Below are 26,570 nucleotides of genomic sequence, written 5' to 3'. Positions count from 1 at the left end.
GCAACTCCCCTGCAGGTGGGGAGCCAGGGGCTTGAACCAGGATCTTCTCACCAGTCCTTTGCACCATGTGCATCATTTTTCTTTTTTAAAGATGAGAGTTCTAAACATGTATGAATGATTACAATGCATCTAAATATTAGGGACAATTTCCTCTAGAAGGTCACAAAAATAAAATATTGTGACATGTTCAGAAAGAAATACTTTTATTTTAAACTTTACTATTTCTTGCTTTCATAAATCTCACAAAGCCCATTTCTAAGGAAGAAATATATATCACTCAGTAATTTCTCCTCATCTAAAAAATAAGAACACTAAGATCTGAGAGGGTCCAACAACTTGGCCTAGGTGACACAGATAATAGATGAAAAGAATTATATTAAAAATAGCCATAAAATGAGCAGTGTTCTTTATCAAAACATGTAAGAATGTTTTTTTGGGGGACTGATTCAATATAATATTAATTTCTTCTGATATCCCTTGTATTTAAGAGACACTTCAATTTTGATGTTATACATTACATGTGTTTATTCATGCTTTAAAGGTTATATTTCTGCTCTACATCATTCCGTGTCTTTATTTGCAAATTTCTCCTCACAGATATGTGTTGGTCTATTGGTCACATTTTGAAACCAAATTGTTTAGTGTTCTTACCCTTTTAGGTTGCTACTTCTCAAAGCAATAACATGGGAAATGTTCACAATGATGGAAATACCTGTCCTTCTGCATTAGTCACACCAGCCAATATACAACTCACACCTCTCACATTTTGTATGTGAAATATCCATTGGTATCAGAAACAACTGTTCTGTGGCTGTTTGCATCATTTATTTCAGTCCCCTGCCCTATCTTCCTTTCTTCTCCTCTTGATCTTCAGGAGACAGAAATTTAAAATCTGTTTCCTTGGCAACTTCATGCCCTCACAATTAGAGAAGCCTAAAGATTTCAGAATATATGAACATGTAATAAATTGCTTCTGCTTCGCAAAAATTGAAGAGACAGTAGGAATTTTCATAATCACAGATCTTTCTTTTAATTTCCACAAGTGATTCCAACTAAATATCTATCACTTTACAAATTTGTAAAAATTTCACTGATTGAACATTATGGTTAAAGTAAGAATTACTATTTCCTTTTCAGGGTTTACCACAATCTGCATAATGATGAAAAGTCTAAAGATAATTCCAACTTTATTTAAATTTTAAAACACTTATGCAAACTTAACTCCTTTTATTTCTGTTTCCTCATATCCAGTTACTGAAACCTATTGATATCAAAGGCCTATAAATCCAAGGGTAGACACTGAACTAATAGTTCCACACACTTTACAGTATTTTTTCCAAACCGTTGTTAAAAATACACAATCAAAATTCTCAAAACATGTGATCGTGAGAAAGCTTCAGTAGAAACATAGCAGAAAAACACAGATTGTCACAATAATAAATGCAGCTGTCATGTCTTTTTAATCAGCTCATTGGACAATAATGCTTCTGATAGGTGAGAAATGTGGGGGTACAATCTGGGTATGTCAAAATAAGTCATTTTCCCATTTCTCTCTTCCTGTGCCTGAGCAGAAAGAAAGAAAAGAATTAAAAAAAAACAACAAAAAAAAAACCTGTGGCCAGGCAGGTTAAGTGCACACATTACAATGTGCAAGGCCTTGGATTCAAGCCCCTGGTCTCTACCTACATGGAGAAAGCTTCACAAGTATTGAAGTAGAGCTGCAGGTGTCTCTCTGTCTCTCTCCCTCTCTGTCTCCCTCTCCTCTCAATTCCTCTCTGTCTCTATCCAATAATAAATAAATAAAATTTAAAAAAAGAAAGGAAAAACATATTATTTAAAAAAAAAACTCTGGCTAAACAATAATCAAAAAATACAGTTCTCCTTATTTTAGAGAACATGAAAGAAAGAAAAAAGAGTATTCTGGCGCTGTGAGCAAAGTGCTAAGAACACAGAAGACCAGAAATGTTTGGGATTTTTATACCTCCACTTTTCCAGACAAGACTTGGTGTGAGGCTCTAGAAAAGAAGGTCCTCACTTTCCCAATACTCAATCTGTGTGCTTCCTTCATAATGAGAAATTAAACTGTATTACAAAATATATTCCCTTACAAACATTAATTTAATGAAGTCACACAATCCTTCTTGGTAAAGTCAAGGTGATTAATAGCACACCTTACCATCTAGAAGGAGAAGGGTCTGGGCTGACTTTTATTCTTACTTATTTTTGTTTGTTTTGTTTTGAGACTATAGAAAAGGAAAGCTCAGGTAGACTATGGAATGTGTAAAAGGAAAGGCATTGCATTCTGACGCCCCAAGAGTAAGTTTACAAAATCTTAAATCATAGATGCAAGGTAAGAAATAGGGAAAGGAAGTCTGAAAATTGAAGCATTTGATTTTTTGTGTGCATTTTTTTTTAAAGACGGTTTAAACCAACCCCAAAAATTACCAGCAGAGGGCTCCTTTCTAAGGAGCATTATTTTTGAATTAGTGACTCCAAAATTTATCAGAAAACAGTTCCTTTATGTAAGATTTTGAAAATGTAGTTATTAAATCTGCTTTCTGCTGTTACAAAATGAAATAAATACAGAAGAAAAGGGGAAAATACAAATAAAACTAGCTGGGATGTCTTTGGCAATGTGTGCGTGTGTCCCCAAATATACACACGGGCAGAAGGCAAGACGATGGAAAACGCTTTCTTTTTTACTAGCTTAACTTTTATTCTAAGTAATTTGGTTTTTCTTTTGTACTTATTAGGTCCTTGCAGGAAGCTTTTTCTGAGTCGCGTGGTTGAATATTGACTTAGAAATTTAGGAGATAAATCTCAAATTAGTAGAACATTTCCAGTAGAGATTGAGCTTTATTTGTACGTTTTTGAGAAGTTTGATGTTTTGGGTGGTCAAACAGCTTCTAAAATTAGTATGCACCATAAGAATTGAACTTTAAAACGTCCTTAGCTGTAGTAGTTTTTGAAGATCAGAAATTGCTAAACAGGAAATTCTGAGACCATTCAGGATTTGCTTATATTATCCCGACAGAGGGAGCTGTTGCCCGTTTAATGATTTCGAGGAGACAAGCTTTCCCTTCAATTTCTAAGATTTTTTTTTTTTAATAATGTCCACTTTGAAAGAATGATTTGGGTTTTGATTATCGCTATGCATTTATTTAAGTATTTCTCGCTATATGTGTATTTTAAAGTTATGTCTTATCGGTTTTCCTGAATAATTTACATAAATTATAACCCAATGTGTAAACCCAATGTGTAAAGAACACTTCTAGTTTTAAAAATAGTGAACACTGGTAAAAAGAAGGAGGAGGAAATAAAAAATTGTGTATGTACAATTTAAATTAATATATAAAACTGTAATTTTTGTATATTGATAGTATGCTATCTATTTAAGTGTGGGTGTGTGTGTGTGTGTGTGTATCCCTCTTGAGTTCTAGTCTTGTTAAACTTTAGAGCTTAAGTCTATCAGTGATATATCAAAAAAGAGACGTACTTAGCAAGACATAATGTAAGATTTTTTAATGTTTTCTACTGGATTGTAATTATCTTTCTATTTAAAATATTAATAACGAAATCACTAATTTTAAAGAGAAGAAACAGATATCCTCAATAATACATTTGTCTCTGAGAGTCGGAATTTCCAAGTTTCTAATATTTATCATGCAAAATATTGATCTGGGTTGGACTTTTAGTTTGGAGAAATGTGGAAAGAGAAGTTAAAACCTGTTTCAAGTTCCATCACAAAATAAAATTAAGAAGAAATCTCACTGTATTCAGCCGAATCTGCCAACAGGGAGAAAATCATGCTCCTGGTAGAAGAAATATGTACAAGTTTTGTATGCTTGAAAGTGTTAAGCAGAGAAAAGGAAAAAAGAAAGAAAAGGATGAATGGAGGGTGGGGTGAGAATTTATGAAAGGAAGGATGGGTAACAGAATGAAGAGGAGGAAGGAGGGAGGAACAGAGGAAGGGTGAGGCAAAGCATAAAAAATAAAACTACACATCAAAAAATGGTTTATTTCTGAAGTTCCTTGTGAAGCGTGTCTTTGTGTTCATTTCCTTGGACCTATTATTAGAGATTTTTAAAATTTAAATTCTGCAGAATTGTTTATACCTCACGATATGAGTCTCCTTGGCTTTTGAATAGACAGTCACAGCAGCAGTGTGGAACCCTCTCCTGAAAGAGTACAGGTCTTTGCTGTGCACCCGGCAGCATTCAGCAGTCCTGAGATTTAAAGACAATTGCCCTTTGCAGATTCACTCTTATCAGGTTTAATAACTTCTACCCAAATTGCCCTGGTTACTGCTCATTCCCTCTTGTCATTTATTTTCTGCCCCTCGGGCAGAGATACTCCAATGGACTTCCCTTCTGGCTGTAGAGATCCTTCCGTATCCTGAAAGGTAGTAGAAAAAATAAAAGGGGTGAGGTAAAGGGGAGAATTTATAAGGTGAATATTCACTTCCTGATCATATTCAGAAAACCCTGTGCCTTCACGAGTGCCCATTTTCGAGATTTGGTTAACTCTACTCTACTTTTGTATTTCATTTATATTGTCTTTAATATGTGTAATATGTGTGTGCGTATATATCATCTTAATAAGGAAAAATACAACCAACCAAACAAAAAAATGCATCCTTAAAAAAAATATTTTTCCCTCTGAAGAGCATTGTGTTTAAACCTTCCAAAGGTTCAGGTAACCATTTCTTAAGTCTCCATGTTAAAACTATTTAAAAGTTACAAACAACAGATGAAATATAAAATGCACCATGCCTTTGCAAAGAAAGCTCCAAATAAACATTGCGCAAATATGTATGACATGCTGCTCCCAACATGTGAAAGAAAAAAGGAAAAGAGAGGTAGAGAGAGGCAGAGAGAGAGAGAGAGAGAGAGAGTAGATTTTCATCAAATTCAGACCTTAGTCAAAAGAGACCTCAGCACAAGGAATCTGTTGAAAAGATGCACAACCTCTAAAATTACAAACAATACAGACTAAGGTGTCCATAAGATATATACAATTTTAAATGTGCTGTGAAGATATTAGAAATGGGTACTGAAGTGAGTTAGGTTTTTTTTTTTTTTTTTTGTACAACAGTTTCAGAGGTAGTTTCTTTTAAAGTTCTGCAATCATTAACACCAAGACATAGCCCTCAAAATCTTAAAATTCTGTTTTCAAAATAACCTTCTGCTGAACACACATGCATAGCAGCTTTTGTGTTTGAAAATCTCTGTAATGGTCCTCCTTTTAAAAATCTACATAGAAAATGGGGGATTGTTAACCCCCTGGTTTCTCATTATAGGTTGTAAAGGCTCTTGTCAGTGGCTACAATGATTCATCATTTTCAACATAGAGGTTTTTAAATGAGTATATTTGTACTAATCACACTGAACAACTATCTCTCCTTTAAATGCATGTTTAGAGTCTTCAGGCTGTGTGTGACCCAAGGGTGCTTATATAAGTAAATGTGGGTGTCCGGGTGTAAATACGTGTTTATGATTTTTATAATATATATGTCTGTGTATGTGTGTGTGGGTTGCATCTAACTCCTGTGTGTGTGTGTGTGTGTGTGTAATAATGTTTTTTCTCTCTGCTGAGGCTTACTTCTCCAGCCTATTGTTTGAGACAACAGATATAAGTTGCGATGGGAGAGGAGCGTCGGATTTGGTGTGTATCCCCCATTTCCAATTATAGATGGATCATTACAGACAGCGGAGTCCTGAGAAGCCAGACATCTGCTCCTCACATGAATGCACTCACCTCCTAGAGACCAGGCTGCCATCATGCTCTGGAAGCTCGTGGAGAATGTCAAGTACGAAGATATCTATGAGGTGAGCAGGCACCCCCAGATGCATCTTAGAGCTTTGCAGATAGAGAATTTGAGCATCTTGACACCCCCAACAGATATGTATTTTTAAGCTATTTGCCGGGAGATTTCCAGTCGGTTTTCTCAGCTTTCTGTAACTTTTAGGAGAGCTGACTTGGGAGACTTCGCTACTCTGAAAAAAAGACTTTAAGGTGGAAATCTGACTATTTTAACATAGCAGATTTTTCTCCCTTTTTATTTATTTTATTTCCCGTTTTCTCTTCCTTGTGCCCCTCCTCCTCCTTTTAGGCTTGCTTAGGAAATATGGTGCCACTGAATGTGGGAAGGAAAATTAGAGACATAAAGGCACCGATTTTCCTCGTTTAGAGAGAGAGTGGGAGAAAATTAAGTTCTCAAACCTGGTTCGTAACAGACTTGGGTTTTTCATTTTCTTTCTTTCTTTCTTTCTTTTTTTTTTTACGTTTTAGTAACATTTCTGAAATCGGTAACAAACGGATCCAAGTTAAGAACAGGGGAAAAAATGAGGGAGGGAGATAGACAAATAGATGGGTGTGGATAAACAGAAGCTAAGAACAGTTCTTTTTTTCCTTCTTTCTTTCTTCCTTCCTGTGTTTTGCTTCTTTGAGCAACTGAGCAATTAAACAGAGGTCTCGATAGCCCTGTTCTTTGATATTTTCGAAAGAAAATATCTCCCTAAGTTTAGTGCTCTAGGTTCTTTTGCGCAGAGACTAGCGCAACTCCGGCTCAAACTGTAGAAGTTACCCGCAGCGGGCGGGTGCCCGCAGCCCCGCGGGCCGGGGTGCAGGGATAGCAGCCAAGACTGGGCCCGGGAATGGGCCGGAACGGGGGTCGTGGGTGCCCGCTGGGATTGCCCCTTCCGCCCCTTCCCCCAGGGACGTCGCAGAGGCGGCGAGAGTCGGAGGCGGGCGAGCATCCGGGTGGGATGCGTAGAGCACTGCCGGTTCGGGAGCCGCTGGCCGTAGGGGACTGAGTAACCTCGACTCCGGAGGATTGGTTTGGGACACCCCGATTTAGAAACCTGGGAGAAAGAGGGAGCTTGGAGGGAGTAGAGACTTCGAGGAAAAGTAGAGAAAAGAAAAGAGAAGAAAGGAAAGGAAAGGAAAGGAAAGGAAAGGAAAGGAAGAAGGAAGGAAGGAGGAAGGAAGGGAAAGAAAAAAGAAAAAGAGAATGAGAGAGAGAGAGAGAGAAAGGAGAGAGAGAAAGAAAGAAAGAAAGAACTTGGGAAAAGGCGAGCGGAGTTGGAGGACCAGGCTGGAGAGCGGAGTGGGGAGCGAGTTGGAGAGGAGGGAAGAGGACGAGTCCAGGGCGCGGAGGCTGCTCTAGTCTTTTGGGGGCTGCTAGGCGACCCCCTCGCTGGATGCCACGAGAAAAAACTAGCGGGGAGAGACAGTCGGGCAACGGGAATGCACAGCAGGTCTGGCCAGCTCCTCCCGGGTCCTCTGGTCCGATGGGACAGCTAGGAGCTCCGAGGACCCAGCGCGGGGCTGGCTGCCGCCTGGCTGCACCCTACCATCGAAGCCAAGAAACCGCGCCTGGTGGCCCCCATTCAGTCCAGCCGGGGATTCTACTGGGGGAGGGGGAGAGGGGCGAGGTGAAAGACCAGCGGAGCACACAGGGAGAGAGAGAAAGCAAGCCCTTTTCATCGGAATGATGATTGGGGGTTTCCTTTCCCCTTTGTGGTTGTGTATTAACTGTAACGAAGTGCGGCGCCTCCGCCTGGTGGGGGTTGTTTTACGTGAGGCCTCCCTTTCTCTCTTTAACAAGCGGGATAATGGTGAAGTCAAAGGCGCTGAAACTGTCCTAAGAGTGTGAGCGACCATAGCACTGGACGGGACGGGACCACGATGTAAACAACTGGAAGTATACATAGAGGAGGGGGTTCAGTGGTTTCTAAAAGTCAGTAGGATCAATCTCATTCTTGGATTATGAAGAGTCAACCGACTAAATGGAGATGGAGGGAGGGAGCGTAGAGAGGAGGGAGAGAATGATCGGGAGGGGTGGAATGGTATAGGGGAATGAAGAAGAGAATTAAGAGGCTAGAAAGGGGGACTGAATGAGATAGAGGGCTGCAGATATTCCTAACTGCCTAAATTTTCTGCTTAAAAAAATCAGAAGAACCCGCAGCCCCACTTGGAAGGGGCCTATTTAAATCGGGAAGAAGGTTGAACTTTAACTGAAATGGTAGTCAGGCCAGTTGAACGGGTTCCTGAAACATCCAAAAAGGTTTTCTGTTGCCCCTGGCTTTGCCTGGAAAGGATAAGTTTAGTGTGCTTGAAGACTGGCTACATGTATTTTTCTTTGGAGTAAAAAGAAAAATATGAGCACACATTTAAAAAGATAAGGCTGCAAGTTTTTTTTTTTTTTTTACCACTGTCCTTTAATAAGTAAGTACACTTTCCATTATCAGTGAAAGTCTACAAACATCATTGTAAACAACCAGGCCCAGTGGTTTATTCTTCCCTTACTTACAAAGGATGAAGCAATCCTTTTTTAGTTTAGTTTTTATTCTGAACACAAAGCACCTTGGGTGATCAATTCTTCCTATTAAGAAAGTCCTTCTCTAGGAACAAGAACACCTACAAGTCTTCCTTGATGCTCTCCTCTACTGAAATGTCCAGGGGAGCAGACAGCTTCACTGTCTCCAGCTCAGATAATTGAAGTTCTGCCTCTTTCCTGCTAAACTTTTTCCCCAGTCTGCCTTTGCCAGCCCCCTTGTCTGATTACATCTAGTAATTCTCCACTGAATGAACGTCATTTACAATAGTAGGGGAGCTCTGCGCTCGCTGCTGCTTCACGCTCCATTTGTCCTCCATTCTCCCTTTAAAGTACTCGTGTAATATTAATAGTCATGAATATCAATTATTATGAGGCAGTGTAGGCAAGCGGAGGGAGGAAGGGGCACCCGAGCAGTCTGAGCCCAGCTTCGGGCTGAAGAGGACTGCATCTGGAGCCCTGAAGAAAGGCAGAAGAAAAGAGGCCAAAAAGACAACAAGAGACCTATGAACAGCACTGTCTGTGTGTGACAGGCATCGCCAATCTTGTTTGGGGGGTGGAGGGGTATTTTTTTTTTTTTTTTTTGATGGCTTGTCCTGAAAACACCTCAAGCTCAGCTCTTGTGTCCAGCTCATTTCTCTGTTGGACTCCTTGATTTTTTTTTAAATCATTGTTTGATTTTGAGCAGTAACCAGGCTTTTTTTTCCAGATGTTAGTCCACACCTATTCATCCATGGTGAGTTTGGATTCACTTTGTACCAGAATTGCATGCTCCATCTTCTTACTATCTTGCTGTCTCTCTGTCTCTGAGTATGTGTCTCACTCTCTCCATCTCTGTCTTCCTTTGAGCGCCTTTGGCTTGGTAATTTAGCACCATAATTGGACGAGACTGCAGCTGCTTCTTTCTGCATTGTGTGTTCTTCGTCTTAGCTCCAGGAGTCAGCTAGGGAGGGGGGAGGCTGAACTGAAAAACTTCCTATTTACAATTGCAGATAGGAAATTTATATGATTATTTCTCCAAAAGGAGTCATGGGGACTTTACCATAGCATTTCCACTGAAGAAACAGACACTAACTCTTCCCACAAACACACCTCCTTCTTCTCCTTTCACTTACTTTACCATTCCAGAGAAGACCAACAATAAATTGGGCTCTTTTTCTTCCTTCTGAGCCCCAGACTCTTCATTTTCACACTCTAGAGTGTAATAGCATTGGATATAGAAAAGCAACCTCAGAAATAACTCCTGTTAACCACAACTCAATTTAACATGGGCTCAGGATATGATTTCAAATGAGATCCATTTCAATCAGACACTATTTAAATGTTTTAATTCCTCTTGGGGAGGAAAGAATGGCTGGGAACTCAGATCAGGCTCCCAGAATGATCAGCTTGTGTGGGGAGCTCCTGCTCTGGGGACTGGGTTATCACTGAAGCTAGAAGTTGATTCTGCATAGGAGGTGCCTCACAGCAAACTGTATGACGTTTTGTTTGTTATGCTTTGGTCCTCTGGATGGGTTAGAAAACATGGTCTGAAATACCGAAAAGAGCAGATATCATATATATGGCTCCTACATTTTTAACTTAAAAGATTAGAATCTCTGTCTATGCAGTTACTTTATCCTCTCCCTTTTTGCTAACTTTGCACACTCCTGATAGAAAATTCAAGTGTTGGTTAAGTGAATGATTCTCCCCACTCCCCACCCCACCCCCACCCCCCCAAAGTCTAACGTTTGCAAATGCTGAAATCATGTGCCCTGTGAGTCAACTTGGGAGTCTTAAGTTTCAGATTCTAGCCTTTCCTTGTCCTGGGAAGAACATACAGGCCTCTCCATTTGTTGCTTGTATTTTTTTTTCCTTCTCTCTCTCTCTCTCTCTCTCTCTCTCTCTCTCTCTCTCTGTTTTTCTCTCTGCCTTTCCTTTTCTCTTCTCTCCGCTCCCAGGACCGGCACGATGGCGTCCCGAGTCACAGCTCGCGACTCTCCCAGCTGGGCTCCGTGTCCCAAGGACCTTATTCGAGCGCCCCGCCGCTGTCCCACACCCCGTCGTCAGACTTCCAGCCGCCCTACTTCCCACCCCCCTACCAGCCGCTCCCCTACCACCAGAGCCAGGACCCCTACTCCCACGTCAACGATCCCTACTCCCTGAACCCACTGCACCAACCCCAACAGCACCCCTGGGGGCAACGGCAGCGACAAGAAGTGGGTTCAGAAGCCGGATCTCTCCTGCCCCAGCCTCGGGCCGCCTTGCCCCAGCTCTCGGGCCTGGACCCTCGGAGGGACTATCATTCAGTCCGCCGGCCCGACGTGCTGCTACATTCCGCACACCACGGCCTGGACGCGGGCATGGGTGACAGCCTGTCCCTGCACGGCCTGGGTCATCCCGGCATGGAAGATGTCCAGGTAACCACAAGCAAACAAAACAAATGAAAAAGGCAATAAAGAACTAGTGGGGTGGGGTCTGGGAACTGTTCTGTCTCCTTTTGGGGAGGTTGTTTGCTTTTTTTTTTTTTTTTTAACAGCACCACCTGGATGCAGGTAACAGTATATAAGTACGGCTTCTTTAAGGCAGTTTTTGAATTACATTTACAAAATTCAGAATGGCTAGGAATGAAATCCTAGGAAGGCAGAAAATAGGATATGTGTGCTTTGATTGTTTGGGATTATTAGGACAGAGGCTAAATGTTTTTTGTCTTGCCTTAGCTACCCTACTCCTTCCTATTCCCCTATGCTTTGTGTGTGGAATCTGGGTACCTCCCTAACTCTCCTTTATACCCACCTAACATATGGTCGCATAATAGCATAACAAACCAGGTTCACTGACAACGCAAGTGAAGACTCAGCTGTGTAGGAATGAAGGGTGCAGTACCAGGGCATAGGGTGCTCTATAGGTTCCAGGGCCTACTGCTGGATCTGCAGGCTTTTTTTTTTTTTTTTTTAAGCATGACAATGCAGATTGGGAGAAAAGCATATGCAGTGTTTGTCCAAGCCAGGTCTTACTTTGAGTGTCCCATAAACTGCAGAGCCCTTTCCCAAGATAATTAAGTTCCACAGCCATCATCCAGGAAGTGGAATATTTGTGAGGAGAGACCCAGAAAGTCCCACTTCCATTTGGAAATGAATGAGGACATAAGGCATTTTTGAACTTCCACCTTTTGGTCTGTCTTAAATGACTGTGGAGAAATATTCTCCATGTCCCTCTTCAGTTCTCCTCCACCACTAAAATCCCCCTCTACTAAAAGCTTCCATCCCCACAGAAGAGGTACCACGTGTCTATTTCTTAAAACAAAAGGCCTAAAACCACCCCCCACCCATCCAATATCCCATCTGCAACCAACACAATAGAGCCTAATTTGGTTGTGAATAGTTGGTTAAACTAAACAAAAAAACATCAAAGAACTGATTTCCAAAAGACTGTCTGGATGATTCTGAACAGGACTCCTTTGGCTTCTTAATTTAGTCTCTAGAAAAGGTAAAATATGGTTGAAAAGCATTTAATCAAACAATCCAGCATCACTAGCATGGTTGGTTGCATTTCCATGCATGATTTTAGATATACTAAATTTAGGTTTTAGATATTTAGATATAATTTTAGATTTTAGATATCCGAAGCAAAGAAATTGAAATGGGTAAGGGAAATGGGTGCACAAATCTTTACCTCACTGGGGAAAGATGCATTCTGAACACAAAATGTGAGGTAATGGAATGCTGTCTGTGAGAGTCTATGATGGTTTATTGTTTGAAAGGAAATTCCAAATATGACAGAATTGTCTGATGTGGAACTAGATCTATGTGGTAATAAGGATGAAGGTTTAATGTTTTTAACTAAGTTTGACTGTCTGGAAACATTGCTTATTTCAAAATATATTAGAAAGAAAATAGTTATAATATATATTCTGGTAGTGTGTTTGCATGTGTGGGGGAGGTAAATAAGCCTTTCTGAGTACAGTTCATATACTAGGTAATGAAAGTAGATTTACATTGCTTTTGGCAATGTTGACATTGACTACATCTCCACCACCCTGCAGGTCAAGTGGTTCAGGAGACCCAGCACAGGAACTCCTCAAAGAGGGAGCAAATGCTTTTGGTTTTAGACCTTTTCTTTCTTCCTTTCTTTCTTTCTTTCTTTTTTTAAAAGGCATTATTGCAACAGAGTCTGAGTGTTTAGCCACATACTAAAGGCAAGTGATAAATAGGGTCAGGTCAATATGCGTTTGGGAAAATGCATTTGTATTAATGTAGTGATGCAGTGGTCATAGACTGTAGAAGTAGAGAAAACCACAAGAGAGAAAGGGCAGGACTAAGCTCTTGCATACCCCCCCCTTCCACTTTTTTTCCTGCTTCTTTCCTAAGAAACACCACAGCCACTTACCTAAGATGTCACCTGGATAGGCCTGTGGGTCCTTCTTTGAGTGACCCAAAGTGCAAGAAGTCTCAATTATGTTTGTGTTCTAGGAGGGAAGTCACAGGGGCAGGGTCGACCTCCACCTCCACTGCAATGACAGGCCTCCTGAGGCGATGGGGCAGATAACAAAAGAAAGACTGGGGGAAAAGGTGTGCCTAAGGCTGAGCCTCTGAATCCAAAAGTTGAACCTCATCTTCTCTAGTTAGGAGAATTCAATTAGGGATCTGGAGCAAGTTAGAGACTTGGAGGACAGGTGCTAAAGTTTCATGAATTGGCTAGGGGTTTCAAGTGTGTGTGTGTGTGTGTGTGTGTGTGTGTGTGTGTGTGTGTGTGTGTGGAATAGGTTTTGCTGTATCTGAGTAATTTTTAAAAGGAATAAGAAAATGTCTAGGCTGGAATTTTATAGTCTGTTAGGTCTGCAAGAGTTTAGGTTCTGTGCTGGAACCTCCTACCTCCACTTAGTCTCAGACTAGACCAATCCTGAGGGTGCAGCCAGACCGGGTGAGCCTCAGAGTTGGGGGTACTCACCTGGCTGATGGGGGAGGATGTTGTGTGACCCAAACCCAAACACACACACACACACACACACACACACACACACACACACACACACACACTCAGGCATGCAGGGCCACCGCCCCAACCTTGAGATAAGAGGAGAGCTAATTAACCAAATGCTTCTAATATTTTTTAAATGAAACTATAAAACCCTGTCAATTTCTATTTCAATTTACTCACAGGGGCTATTAAACTAGCAAATCGCTATTTGGGCTCTGAGTATGCTATATTTCACTCAGTGTGTGTGTGTGTGTGTGTGTGTGTGTGTGTGTGTGTGTGAAGTAGTGTTAAAAAAAATAACCAAAATTCCGAAAAGCAGCATCAAAAAGTGAGTAAGATGACAACTAGTTTGGAGTTTGATTATTGTGAACATTTTTTTCTTCCCATCTTTGCTCCCTAATCTCTCATCACCTTCACCACTCCTAAGTGTAAACTTCATATTTTATTAAGGGTGTGAAGTCACCCTACCCAGTGCGCACGCACACATACATAAGCATTTACACACACATACCGTCCCTAGTGTCTTAAAGCAACCCCTGGTATCACTTTTAACTAAAGAAGTCTAGTAATTACGAGTCTGAGTTGTTTTTCTGTGCTTCCGCATGCAGTCCTAATTAAATCTTTACGATCCTCCCTGTGACGATTAAGCGCCAGCATGCTGCGTGAATATCCTGTACAAAAACCCAGCAGGCGGCCGTAATTAGATAGAAAATCAGACAAGAGCCTTCTCATTAACTACCACAACTACCCCACGTCGCTGATGAGGCGTATATACATATTTACGTACTGGGTGAGGTGTGGGAGCTCAGAATTCTGACTGGTGAGACCTGGGGTCTGCAGCCCACAAACACAGGAAACAGTTTTGTCTTGTGGACACATGTGCACAGAAAGGCGTGAATTGTGTGTTTGTGTGCACCAGTGTGTGGTGGGACATTCTCAGGAGTGTCAAATCAGCTACAAGAAGGATTTCATTATTACTCTTTCTTAAGATGTACATGACATGTTTCAACATGGAAAACGGTTCTTGTGGAGAATAACAGTTTTCCTCACCTTTCTGAGAACAGAAGAGTGACTATTAAAACCAAAAAGAAGCAAATTAACATGCCCTCTATGCGATTAGGTCATCTCCTTTCTAATGTACTACTTGTTTGGGATAGACAGTGTCTTCCTTGTGATGAACACACACCCTGTCTGGGGATGCAGTGTGAGTGGGTGGGAAGTGATGTGAAAACACAACCTCCTTCTCAAAGCTCTTGCTTTTTCCTTTCTCTGTAGAGTGGGTGACAAATTGGTCCAGATTTAAGTTTCCAAGGATCAAGGAGAGCAGCTGTATATTTCACAGAAGCCTATCATTTGTTTTCATTGGAGGGGAAGGGAGAGAGAATCTACTTCTTTTGGACACCCTGGAATGCATTCATTCCAGCAGTCATTTCCTCCTTAGAAGTACTGCCAATGCCAAGGGTTGAAAACTTTGTTCCTCTGGGATGAAATTGTGGCACAGAAGATAAATGCTCCTTGCCATTACCTAGGTGCTGACTGGGAGATTTCCGGCCTGTGTCTTAAGTCTATAGTTACTGCCTTCCTAACAGGTGTGCTCCTTGCTGGGAAGCAGCAGCAGCAGCAGGGTTGGAAGGTTAGTAAATTGTGCAGGTTTTCCTTCCCCTAAGAATTGTCATTGTACAGCAAAAAATATTCAAAGCACATAGGGTGCACAATCCTGGTGGCTTATAAACGTGTTCTGTGTATTACTGTTTGCATTGCATTCCAAATTGCTCAGACTTTAATTAAAATCTCATAATGTAAACTGTTATGTATTTGTAAAATGACTCTGAGGTTAAGACACACTGGAATAGAATAGAAATAGCTCTTACTAATATCGGTGAGAATCTCAGCTGTTGGCAAATTTTCTCAATTCATAATTGCAAATGGTATAGAAGTTTATATGTCTGTGTAATATCTGTGTTTAATAACTAAGCCAGTACTGCATCCCAGATGCCTCTCATAGTTTTCATTTTTCCTCTTCTTCCACTGGAATAATTTATAATTTGAGTGAATTTCATTTTGATGTTGATTTGAAGGTAATAATAATAATAAAACCTCCTATTGTGAATTAATATAAATGGAAATAACAGAAACTCCAGTTTGGGATGACATGATTTATGTGTGCAATTCCTTAATATCCAGTCAATTTGAATAGTGATGTTTTTATATTCACAGTCAGTTGAAGATGCCAATAACAGCAGCATGAATCTATTGGATCAGTCTGTCATAAAAAAAGGTATGAATCCTCCCCACCCCCAATTTAAGCTAAGTTTTCCTATGCATTCATGTCTCTGTGATTATTTTACACTTGGGAAGGGATTTGTTACTTTACAAAACACAAATATTTATTCACAATCATCAGACAATGGTTGTCTGGTGGGATGAAAGGCCAAGTTGGGAAGAAAGAAAATGGGGGGGGGCAGGGGGACAGAAATCTAGAGGAGAGAATTTGAGGCAGAAACAACTACTCTTTTTCTCATGGTGCATTTGGTAGTGATTCTGTATACACCTTAAATAATTGTACTTCCAACAGGTATGGAGCTGGATGAGAAACAGTGCTTTCCATGATAATTGGAGCTTACTGAACTAAGCCCTGTGGCATGGAGACAACTCCTTCTTTCCTTGTTTTTATATTTGATATTTTTTAGTGGAGATTTTCTTCACAGTTCTCTATGCTTTATGTGTTGTTTCTTCTTATTTTTTTTAATTACGTCAAATGTGTTGCTAAATATGTGCCTCCTGAGAAGCTGAGACAGCCTATGCACATTTCTAAATCTTTCTACATATGCCTTCATGATTTAGTGTGACTGTGGAATCACCCCATACTGTTAAAGGGCATGTGATATTAACAAATGTTTGCAGTCTCTTGTACAGCTGTAAGCAAAATAATTAACTAATTAAACTAATTAAATGTAATTACAATAACTCATTTCAGGCGTATTGCAGCTGCTTAATTTTTCCCCTCTTCTCTGACAGTCACTGAGAGAATGCCTGGCGATTATTGTGGCTGGTAAAGGGACTCAAATGTCACTTATACACCACAAATTTAGGAACTGAGTGTGGAAACAGCACAATCTTTAATTATCACAAGATCTGGTACTTGGAGGTACAATTTTAATGACTGTAACCCTTTCCTACTGATGCTGGAGAAGACCCATCCTTATGCTTAATGCTAGAACCCTCAGTATCAGTCATTTATGATTCATTTAAGCAATGTGCAGTGTGAAAATGATTAAAAGAATGATGCTTTGGAATGTAATCCAGAGTTAAAAACAGTATATAGGGCGGGGGGGGGGGGGTAGATAGCATAATGGTTATGCAAACATACTCTCATGTTTGAGTCTCCAAAGTCCCATGTTCAATCCCCTGCACCAACATAAGCCAGAGCTGAGTTGTGCTCTGGTGAAAAAAATAATAATAAAAATAAAAATAAAACCAGTATATAGTAAGAGGGGTTGTGAGGCAAAGAATCCAAACAGGGTGACACATTCTGAATTGTCTTTCTTTACAAAGGCAGAAAAAGTAGCTTTGAGAAGTGGGGCGGGGTAGGGGGGTGGGGGGGGTGAGCTGTACTAGAAATGATGCCATTTGACTTTGGAATGTGACAACCTGAGAAATAGTAAAGTTGAAAGCTAAACACTGCTCCAAAAGTCTCTCTTTTCTCTAGATATTATCATTCTGGTTTTGAATGCAAAGTTTGGGGTTTGTTAGGATGTTCTGGTTTATGTTATGATTTGCAAGTATCCCAACAGCTTATTTTCCCCTTTGGGAGAAAGGAGTTTTGGGGCTCTTCTGTTTGGTTAATTGTTGGCTGATTGGTGGTGGTGGTGGTGAAGAGATGCTCTCCAGTGGTTTCTTTTCTTTTCTCTTTCTTTTTCATGGAAAGCTAGCTGCCTCCTTACCTAAGGGTTTTGTTTCCTAGAAATAGCATTTGGCTGGCGGTGGGGCATGCCTACCAGATGACCAATCATAAATGCTATTAATAGCCAGGCCAATAAAAATATTTGGAACTTAACTTGCCTAACAAAATGGAGCTGAGAATGTTCTTAGATGTGGGGTCATTTGGTTTCAGGTCTTGTGAATGTTTGTCAGTGGAGTGGTATTATTTATGTATCAGTAACTCTAGGAATAAAAAGGGGTGAGATTGACTAATGTTACTGTTTCTATTTTGGAAACATGAAATACCATTTAAGCACCAACATACCAACATCTTTTTTTTTTTCCCCTCATGTGCAGCTTAAAGTATCTAAGTAGCACTACAAAACCCAATCATTCTATTGATTTAAGGGGCATTTTATAAATATGTAGTGTTAGGTCAACATCATTATTTAATATTTGAGTATATGCTCAATTACACCAAAAGTTTCTTTTTGTATTTATATCTTTAGAGAGTCATGGAAAAAATAAAAGTAAGTGGCTAGATTAGTTATTTAAATAATTGTAAACTGCTTAAAATAAAGTTGTGAATTCATTAGCTCCTTCCTTGAACTCTGATTCACAATTTTATTTTTCTTCCCTACTTTTATGAGGAATGTCTTCAAGAGTTTAATTTTATAAAAGATAGAAGAAAGTTTTCTGAACTAAATATTCTCAATTTCAGCAATTATAAAGAAACTTGCTTGATGTATTTTCTAATGGATTTCTAAAGATTTCTTTTTTTAAATTCTGCCTAATAAGAATAGCTGTCCCAGGCTGGGGTGTCTCTGTTTCTGTGTTTATGAAGTCAGAAGACTTTAAGCACAAAGAATTCCTCTTGTTAAAGAAGATCTAAAATTTAACCAGTCCAATTTTCACTCATGTTGATATCACCCGTAGATTACAAGCTAGCTCTCTTGTTATGTTTGCTATCTAGGCTTAGCTGACATTTCTGAAGTAATTTAGTTAAGAGGAAATGAGTTGTTCCCAGTAGAGAGAGCAAACGAGTGGAGTGAAGGTAGCCAGCGTGATAAATGGCTCTTTCATTTGAAGATCTCCAGAGCTCGTTTACGGCTAATTTTCTGTATTGGCCCCCTTTGAGCTATTAATGCAATCGGCAGGGACCGTGGCCCCTCTCCTCTTAGCTGCCCCATTAGAGCTCCCATTAAGCTGCCGAGTCTCAACTCCATAGCAGGAGTGGGGGGAGTAATGAAAGGTGCTTTTTAAAGTCTCCTAATCTAAACCGGCAGAGGGTGGTTAATACGATTTGAAGGGGGCTGGTCAATGAGCAATCAATAAAGTAATAATGAGAAGGATTCGGTACATTAACAGTCTAAAAATCCAACGAGACATTAAAAAATCATTCTTAACTCTCAGTTCCATTAAGATTAGGAATCTGGGCTGGGGGAGGGAGCAGGATGGTCCCCAACTAATATAAAGGATAACTGTTGCCACCCCACAGCCTAACTGATAAAGGACTCACCTAGGCTTTATGAAAAAGTTTCTGATGTAATCAGGGGCCAATATGCAATCAGTCTGACACTTTAGATAGAAGAAAATATTCTGGGGTTTCTTGGAAAGTCTTGTATGGCTGGAGTCCAGGGTTCAAATGTGACTGTGGGGCATTTTCATCGGTCTTTAGTATATCCTGTTTGGTTAATACAATTCAGTCTTCTATTCTCCCCCACTTATTCCCAGCTAGTTCTGGCCCCTTCTTCACATAAACACTTTGGTTAGTGTGGGGAGGGGAGTAAAGCTATTGCCAACTTTGGTTACAATGGATTCTGTTGGGATTTCTCCTACAAGGTTAAAAGCACTCTCTTAGAGGAAGAGGTTCTCAGTTTTAGTGCTAACTTGGAATCCAGCAGGTATTTGTTCAACTAGATTCTGAGATACATTGCAACCACCCAAGTAGTGACTAGAGTTCACAGAATGCTAATGCTGGAAAAGTTAAAATTTCAGGCCCTTCTCCAAATCCCCAATTTGGCTCTTCCCCAACATCCCCACCCCCAGTGGCAACGAGACTCTGAGTAGGTAAATGACTTTCTCAAGGTCCCACATACAAAGTGGTGGGCCAAGTCAGTTTCTAATCTCTTAGATTTTGCTAATAAAGACTGCCAAAACTGAACGATTGTTTTGTTTGTTTGTCTCTTTAATATTCTACTTTTCTTTTTAGGAAATGTATTTTTTTTCTCCAGGATTTCGATGCTTATATTTACTCAACTGCTATATAAACATGTATGGAATAAAATTTAACATTCAGGTAGATGAGAAAATATGAGAAAGAGTGTGTTCTGCTGGTAAGACTTCAAACAATGTCCAGTCTCTCCTTGTTTCCATATATACTTTATCATATTTAAATTAGGGCACTTTTCAGAGATGGGCTCCTTACTTTTCTCATTACCAGCAGATCAGACTCAGAGAGAATAATGTATTCAAAGTCTATGTCCTTATACTTTAAGTTCTAAAGGTACAGATGAAGAGCTATCCTACCAATATTTTAATTCTATATAGTCCATTAATGAGTAATATTATCCAATCAGTTTTCTCTTAAATAAAACTCCAGTTACTGTAATGAAATACTGATTAGTTTTTTAATTTTTTTAATTTATTTTCCAGTTTGTTGCCCTTGTTGTCTTGTTATTGTTGTTGTTGTTGATTCATCGTTGTTAGGACAGAGAAATGGAGAGAGGAGGGGAAGACAGAGAGGAGGAGAGAAAGATAGACACCTGCAGACCTGCTTCACCACCTGTGAAGCGACTCCCCTGCAGGTGGGGATCCTTACTCTGGTCCTTGCGCTTTGTACCACGTGCGCTTAACTAGCTGCACTACCGCCCAACTCCCCACAGATTAGTGTTTAAACCTGTTTTTTTTTTTCCTTCTTCCTTTAATAATCAAAGTTTGGGGACAAAGTTGTAAATGCAGCATCCGGAAGCTGGCTATACTGTACAAGTAAGAACTGAAGAAAAAAAAAACAGTTTTAATGTATGCACAGAAAATTGTAAACATGTAAAGAACTGAAAGCTTCATGCTGAGTTTTGTTATGCTCCATTTCCTTACCATTTCCTGCTGTCACTTTAAACTTATCTTAGTCATCTCTGGGTTCCGTGAGCAGGAACAGTGTTCTCTCATAATTACTAACAAATGAACCGGGCTCTGTTGCTCTCTGGGTTTTTGATAAGTTAGAGGAAAAGACAAAGAGAATAAAATATGGGGTTAATCAGCTGAGCTAAGCAGGTGTGGGAGTGGAGAGAAAGGAAGATGATAGCAGTGTTATGGGCTTAAAGGGAAGTTGGAAAAAAGGAATGTGAAGAGTCTAGTCTAAGAGACAAGATACAGAGAGTGGCTTCGAATCTGAGGATGAGAAAGTGAGAATGGAAACATGATTGATGCTTAAATTAAAAAATGGAAATACAGTAAAAATCATGTCTGTTTAAACAGTCTGCTGGGGATGGGGAGATGGGGGCAACAAAAAAACTGCCCCCCAGACACCAGTTTGCTGGCAGAAGCTGAAGGGATTGGTGATATTTAGGTGATAATATATATGTAGGAAGATACTGCCCAGGGGAGGGACAATATACATGCCCCAAAGGAAATAGCTCTTGTCAGGTAAATCAGACAATTAACAATAGTGAAATGAGAGGGCAGGTTATAAAGTGTTTGTAAAAACCTGACTTTTCAAGAGATATGGCACCTGGGACAGTGAGAAGCAGGTAAAATTCCAACCCACAAGAGGCATTCAGGTATCCAATATTTGAAGTACTGATAGAAACTGAATTCATTGCTTTGAACTTAGTGGGCTTTTCTGTTAAAATGTTCTAAGTATTACTTAAAAATAAAAACATTCCTATGTGTCATAGATGAAATGTCTGCAAAATTTATTTCTATAGCCTAACTATAAGGTAAATGTTGCTTTTCAAAGATGAGATTTTGCTGTAGTTGATTTCTATAGTTCATTCCATTTTAAACTATATTTTGAGGAATCAGTTTCAAGGTTATTTAATACCAATTCACATGATCATAAATTGTTTATAATGTTTGAATATGAATCTGAATATGGTAATAATGACTGCTGTGAAGTAAAAGGCTAAAATAGATGTGGATATTATGTAAGAATTCAATGACAGAATGTTCCCACCTCTGTCACTGTGTATTATGCAAGTTAAACTGCATATTTTACACACAATTAATACTCACACTTTAACTTTTCATTTGATCACTATCAAATGGAAAGCAATTTCACTGGTGAGAATATGAGGGTAGTCAGAAAGAAAGGAAAAAAAAAGGCTCTGTAGCTCTTCACTACAGGAGCTCTTCCAACAGGAGATCCGCTCAATAATTAAACATCCATTTGTCTTGGGACAAAGTCTTAGACTCCATGGATCAAATCAGAAATCCTAAATCGTTTACTAAGAAGTTGCAAAAGGAAATACTGTGGGAAGTTCTTTTCCACAAGATGTTTATAAAGGGCTGAGTGCAATTAATAGTAAAATAAAAGTTTTGAGGCTCATATAGTTCTCTGGAGTCTATAAACAATCATGGAGCTCTAAATGCTGGAATAAATGGTAAAGAAAGCAAGCTGTCACACTGTCACAGAAGGGTCAGTATAGGTTAGTCTGTTCTATGCAAGAAAGATTTTGCAACTTGTTTGACATGTCGGGTTCTAGACTTCAGAAGACCACATCCCACCACCCCAATCTGGATTATTGAGTGAGACAAACTTAAGCAGGAAAAAATGTACATAAGCCTCCCTTTTTGATATTGTATGCATGTTTCAGTCCTGAACTCTTTGAAGATTTACAGACTAATGGAAGAAGATGACGTATAGAACAAGTCATATGGGTTCAACCCAGTATGTTTCTAATCAGCAGGTAAAAAAATGGGGCTCTGGTAGTGTCAAAGCCCAAGGGAGTGAGACTGCCAAGGAACTTAGAGGTTGACCATTCCACTGCTTCTCATTCCCAGTCCTCAGGTTCTGCTGAGCCCCACCTCTTATTCAGGTGCAGATGACACTAAAACGCAATTAAACAGAAATATAGGCTGGAGAAACTGAATGAGCTCGGGTAGCAGTGGCAGCCAGCTGTCAGCTCTTATTAACTTCTGCATAAAACATACCTTGAGTGTGGTTTGTTATCAATTACTTGCCGAAATGAAACAACTGGAGCAAGGCAAGACTGCTGCTCATATGAATTACAGTGATTGGTTGATTGATCAGGGCACCTGTTGTAAATCATAACTGCCCCAAACAATCACCAGCCAGTGTTTTATGTTAATTTGTAAACAAAATTCATGTCACTGTAGAATTGCATTCACTGAAGAAGAGTTTTTTTTTTTTTTAATGAAACTGTTGTTGTGATGTTAGGAATGAATGAGATCCAAATTATAGAAAGGAGCAACTAACTCTTTCTTCTCCATCACCACCCTCATCTTCACACCCCCCACCCCAGCAGTTCAATTACTTGGCTGTTAATGAGTACAATATCTGATGGGATCATCCCCCTAATCTATTCTGACAAAGACTATAGATGGTCCAATACACGTAGAGGTTCCATAAAGGCCATTGATCAGTATTGTTGTTTTATATCATGGGTCATTATAATGTCCTCAGGAGATAGTAAGAACCTAAGATACAGAGAGGTTCTGTGAGATGTCCCAAGTCACTCAGGGAGCAAGTGGGGAAATAGGATTTCCTTGACTTTGTGGTACACTCCTAAATGTGGGTTGCATGTTTTCTTGATTTGTGTAGTGAGCAGTTATGTGACAAGCAACATTCACATGCCTGTACACATAGAGTAAGTTTCCAGAGTAGTGGCTTTTCCATTTGTTTGCACATAGTGATCTGAATGCACCACAACCACTGGGACAAACACTTCCTCCTTCAGTTTTCCACTTGATGGCTGACTCTGTGGCTTAGCTCTTGCTCATGCACCAAACACATTCTACCAGTAGGTCACCAGGATCAAAACCTGGTCACCTTTATGGGATATATATGTATATACACATTTTTTTTCTGTTTCTGTCTAGTTCCTGTTCCTCCCAAATCTGTGACTTCTCTGATGATGAATAAAGATGGTTTTCTGGGAGGCATGTCCGTCAACACTGGCGAGGTGTTTTGCTCAGTCCCTGGTCGTTTGTCTCTGCTCAGTTCAACTTCAAAATACAAAGTAACTGTGGGGGAAGTCCAGAGACGACTTTCGCCCCCCGAATGCCTCAACGCTTCTCTCCTCGGCGGCGTCCTTAGAAGGTAAAAGCCCCTCAAACCAGTTTTTGTGGGAATTGGGGGTGGGAGGGGCTGGATTCAGACACCTTGCCTGACGCAGTTGCCTAGCAACTATTGGTCAGAGCTCCACTCCGCTGAGGCCCTGCCCTGCGCAGCGCAAAGGGAGAGCGGTGGCTGCCTGGGGCTCCTGACAGCCGTGCAAAAGCCCTCCGACCCGCGGAGCTGCTCTCTAAACAACTATAGGGCCCTCCTCAGAAACCATGGCTTCCTCAAGGCTTCAGGCGCTTCTCTTCTCCTACTAGCGGTTCCCCTAGAGGGCATTCTCTAACCTAAGCACGATAGAGAATTTGCACTTTTATGGAAAGTAGTAGTTTCTGGAAACTCTTTATACACACGGTGTATTCTGATAGCGCGCTGATTTACCCTTTTTAAAATGCAGTTGGCTATTAAGAAGGCTTTACGACCCACAGTTTCAAAATGTCATCCTGAACTTGTGACTGTCTTCCTTAACACCGTTATCAATGCTAAAACTGTAGAAGATACTAAAGAGGTATTTCTCAACACCGCTCAGGTGCTCCCTTCATAGACTCTTGTAGGAAATGGGGGTGGAGGCGCTTCTAAAATGAAAAATCTTTAGCAAAGCCCCTGCCAAAATTTGAACCTATTGTTAGTGTCCCTGCAATGAAGGTGACATAGTGAGAGAGGCACTTTCCAAATTAACCTCTTTCTTCCAGTTGAATGTCCTTTCTTTCCTAAAAGCTATGTGAGTGATATTGCAAAGGAGGTCAGAAGACTGTAAGAACTTTTACTTTTATCCTATTGTTCTGCTACACTTAGTTTCAGTTCTGTCAGTCACCACTAACCCTTCCCCCATGTGTGTATAAGACTTGATCTTATCTCATAGCTAGCAATCCCCCAATTTTCATTTTATTGTTATTTTGATTATTATCATCATTAGTTTCATGTTTCATTCTTTCTTTTCTTTGACTCTTTCATTGCAAAGGCCACCTGTTTTAGCTGGTGCCTTCCTCTCTTTAAAACAACTAGCTGTGGTCCGGGAGTTGGCACAGTGAGAAAGCTTTGAACTCCCAAGCATGAGGTCCCGAGTTTGAGTTTGATCCCCAGCAGCACATGTGCCAGAGTGATGTCTAGTTCTTTCTCTTTCCTATCTTTCTCAGAAATAAATAAAATCTTAAAAAAAAAAACTAGCCTTCCAGCTCTTTTCAGTTAGGTTGCACTCATTCAGTTTCTGATCACTCCACTGCCTCCATGACTAAGAAAATGTGTGTGTGTGTGTGTGTGTGTGTGTGTGTGTGTGTGTGTAACTTTTACTTTCTCCAAACCCCCAACTTAACACCCTAATTATTCCCATCTGGTATTTCCCCCCTTACAAGATAAAAAAAAAAAAGAAAACAACTCAATTTTTTTATGCTCTGTATTGCAGAAATTAAGCAAGCCTCAGCAAACTATCGGCAAATAACCAAAAGGAAGGGGGAGAAAATGTGCAAACCTCAAGTTAAAACCTCTTCAAGCTCCACTGGGCTTTAGATTGCTAAGTCTAAACTTTGTTTCAGGAATATTCTGAGGTTAATCAGAATGTTAATTCTTGCAATTTCAGAGCCAAATCGAAAAATGGGGGGAGATCTTTGAGAGAAAGGCTAGAAAAAATCGGTTTGAATTTACCCGCGGGCAGACGCAAAGCAGCAAATGTCACATTACTCACCTCCCTGGTGGAAGGTAAGCAAGACGTGTGGCCATTTCACGAAGTGGCTGAGCTTAACTGTGGGCTGAAGGCTGACATTTTAAATGTTTCATGATTAACTGGAAATCATTGCAATTGTTGTGCCCTTATGAGTTGGATGTCAAGCAGTTGCTTGAGAGAAGTTCAAAGGTCCTTTAACTTAAAGGAAGCTGACAATTGTAGAAAGGTCTGAAGATATGTGTGAGGGTTCCTATACTTAGGCTAGTAGTGGCCAGGTCTAGTATCCAAGCCAGTGCAGGGGTTACCCTCTGTAACCACTTGCAGGGAATTGAATCTGAAACATTTTCTGTTGCAAAAATAACTTTGTAAATAGAACTTCATTCTATATCTCTTCCCCCATCCAGACTATTTCTTTTTTTTCTTCTCTTTTTTTTAATTTTTTAATGTTTATTTCCCTTTTGTTGCCCTTGTTTTTTAATTGTTGTGGTAGTTACTGTTGTTGTTATTGATGTCGTTGTTGTTAGATAGGACAGAGAAATGGAGAGAAGAGGGGGAGACAGAGAGGGAGAAAGACACCTGCAGACCTGCTTCACCACCTGTGAAGTGACTCCTCTGCAGGTGGGGACCCGGGGGCTTGAACCAGGATCCTTGAACCGGTTCTTGCGCTGAGCTACTGCCCAACTCTCCTCCAGACTATTTCTAAATTCTCAGTTGTTAAAAAAAAAAAGTATTTCCTGAAGGGAATTCTGAAGTACTGTATGTAAGATCCCTAGTGATTATTTTAAAGTTCATATCACACCAAGGTGCCTGTTACCTGGGACTTATTGTTACTGAAACATAACTTCAGACAATTGATGCCCAGAAGAAAATTGGAGGGCTGGTGAGGAAATACAGAGGAAAATTATGCATAGCCTTCACTATAGACTCATTAAGTGTGAATTAAAATACTGTAATTATAATAAACATATTCTAATGTGTTCATCAGTTTGGGGTTGGCAGTGGTATTTATGGTGTGTGATAAACATGACCATGGACACAGCCTAGAACAAGAAGATCTGCAACTGAATTTATGGAGTAGAGGAGGGACAGGAAATATAGTCAGATGATTCTAATGGAAAAAGATGTGGCAATTTCTTTACAGTCTACATGCAGATTATGGTTTTCCTTTCATTTTTATGATTGTGATGACACTTATGTGGGGAGTTCTTTTTCAGAGGTGGAGATCTTAGGATATTTAAGAAGCAACCATAAAGTCATCACAACTTACAAACATTGCATTTTTTTCCATCTTTTTTTCTGTTGTCATGGGGCTTCACTGCTCTGGGCCAACTTTTTTTTTCTTTTTTCAGATAGAGAGGGAGAGACACTACAGCACCAAAACTTCCTGCAGTGCA

General features: G+C 40.1%; 1 protein-coding gene across 3 annotated transcripts in view; it reads left to right on the top strand.

The window, feature by feature from the left end:
• Positions 1-5,530: 5,530 nt before the first annotated feature.
• Positions 5,531-26,570, top strand: part of TFAP2B (transcription factor AP-2 beta) — a 29,979-nt gene continuing 8,939 nt past the window's right edge. The window contains exons 1-6 of one of the 3 annotated variants that reach the window (XM_060190055.1): positions 5,531-5,828; positions 9,048-9,074; positions 10,279-10,737; positions 15,515-15,575; positions 23,279-23,498; positions 25,093-25,211. In XM_060190055.1, coding sequence (XP_060046038.1) covers positions 5,748-5,828; positions 9,048-9,074; positions 10,279-10,737; positions 15,515-15,575; positions 23,279-23,498; positions 25,093-25,211 — 967 coding nt within the window. In that variant the 5' untranslated portion in view covers positions 5,531-5,747. The remainder of the gene's footprint in view (positions 5,829-9,047; positions 9,075-10,278; positions 10,738-15,514; positions 15,576-23,278; positions 23,499-25,092; positions 25,212-26,570) is intronic. The other 2 variants (XR_009549522.1, XM_060190056.1) reach the window with 2 other exon arrangements.

Source organism: Erinaceus europaeus, chromosome 4, assembly GCF_950295315.1.
Source record: "Erinaceus europaeus chromosome 4, mEriEur2.1, whole genome shotgun sequence".
In the NCBI taxonomy this organism is placed as follows: domain Eukaryota; kingdom Metazoa; phylum Chordata; class Mammalia; order Eulipotyphla; family Erinaceidae; genus Erinaceus; species Erinaceus europaeus.
This window is presented reverse-complemented; position numbering and strand designations above follow the sequence as displayed.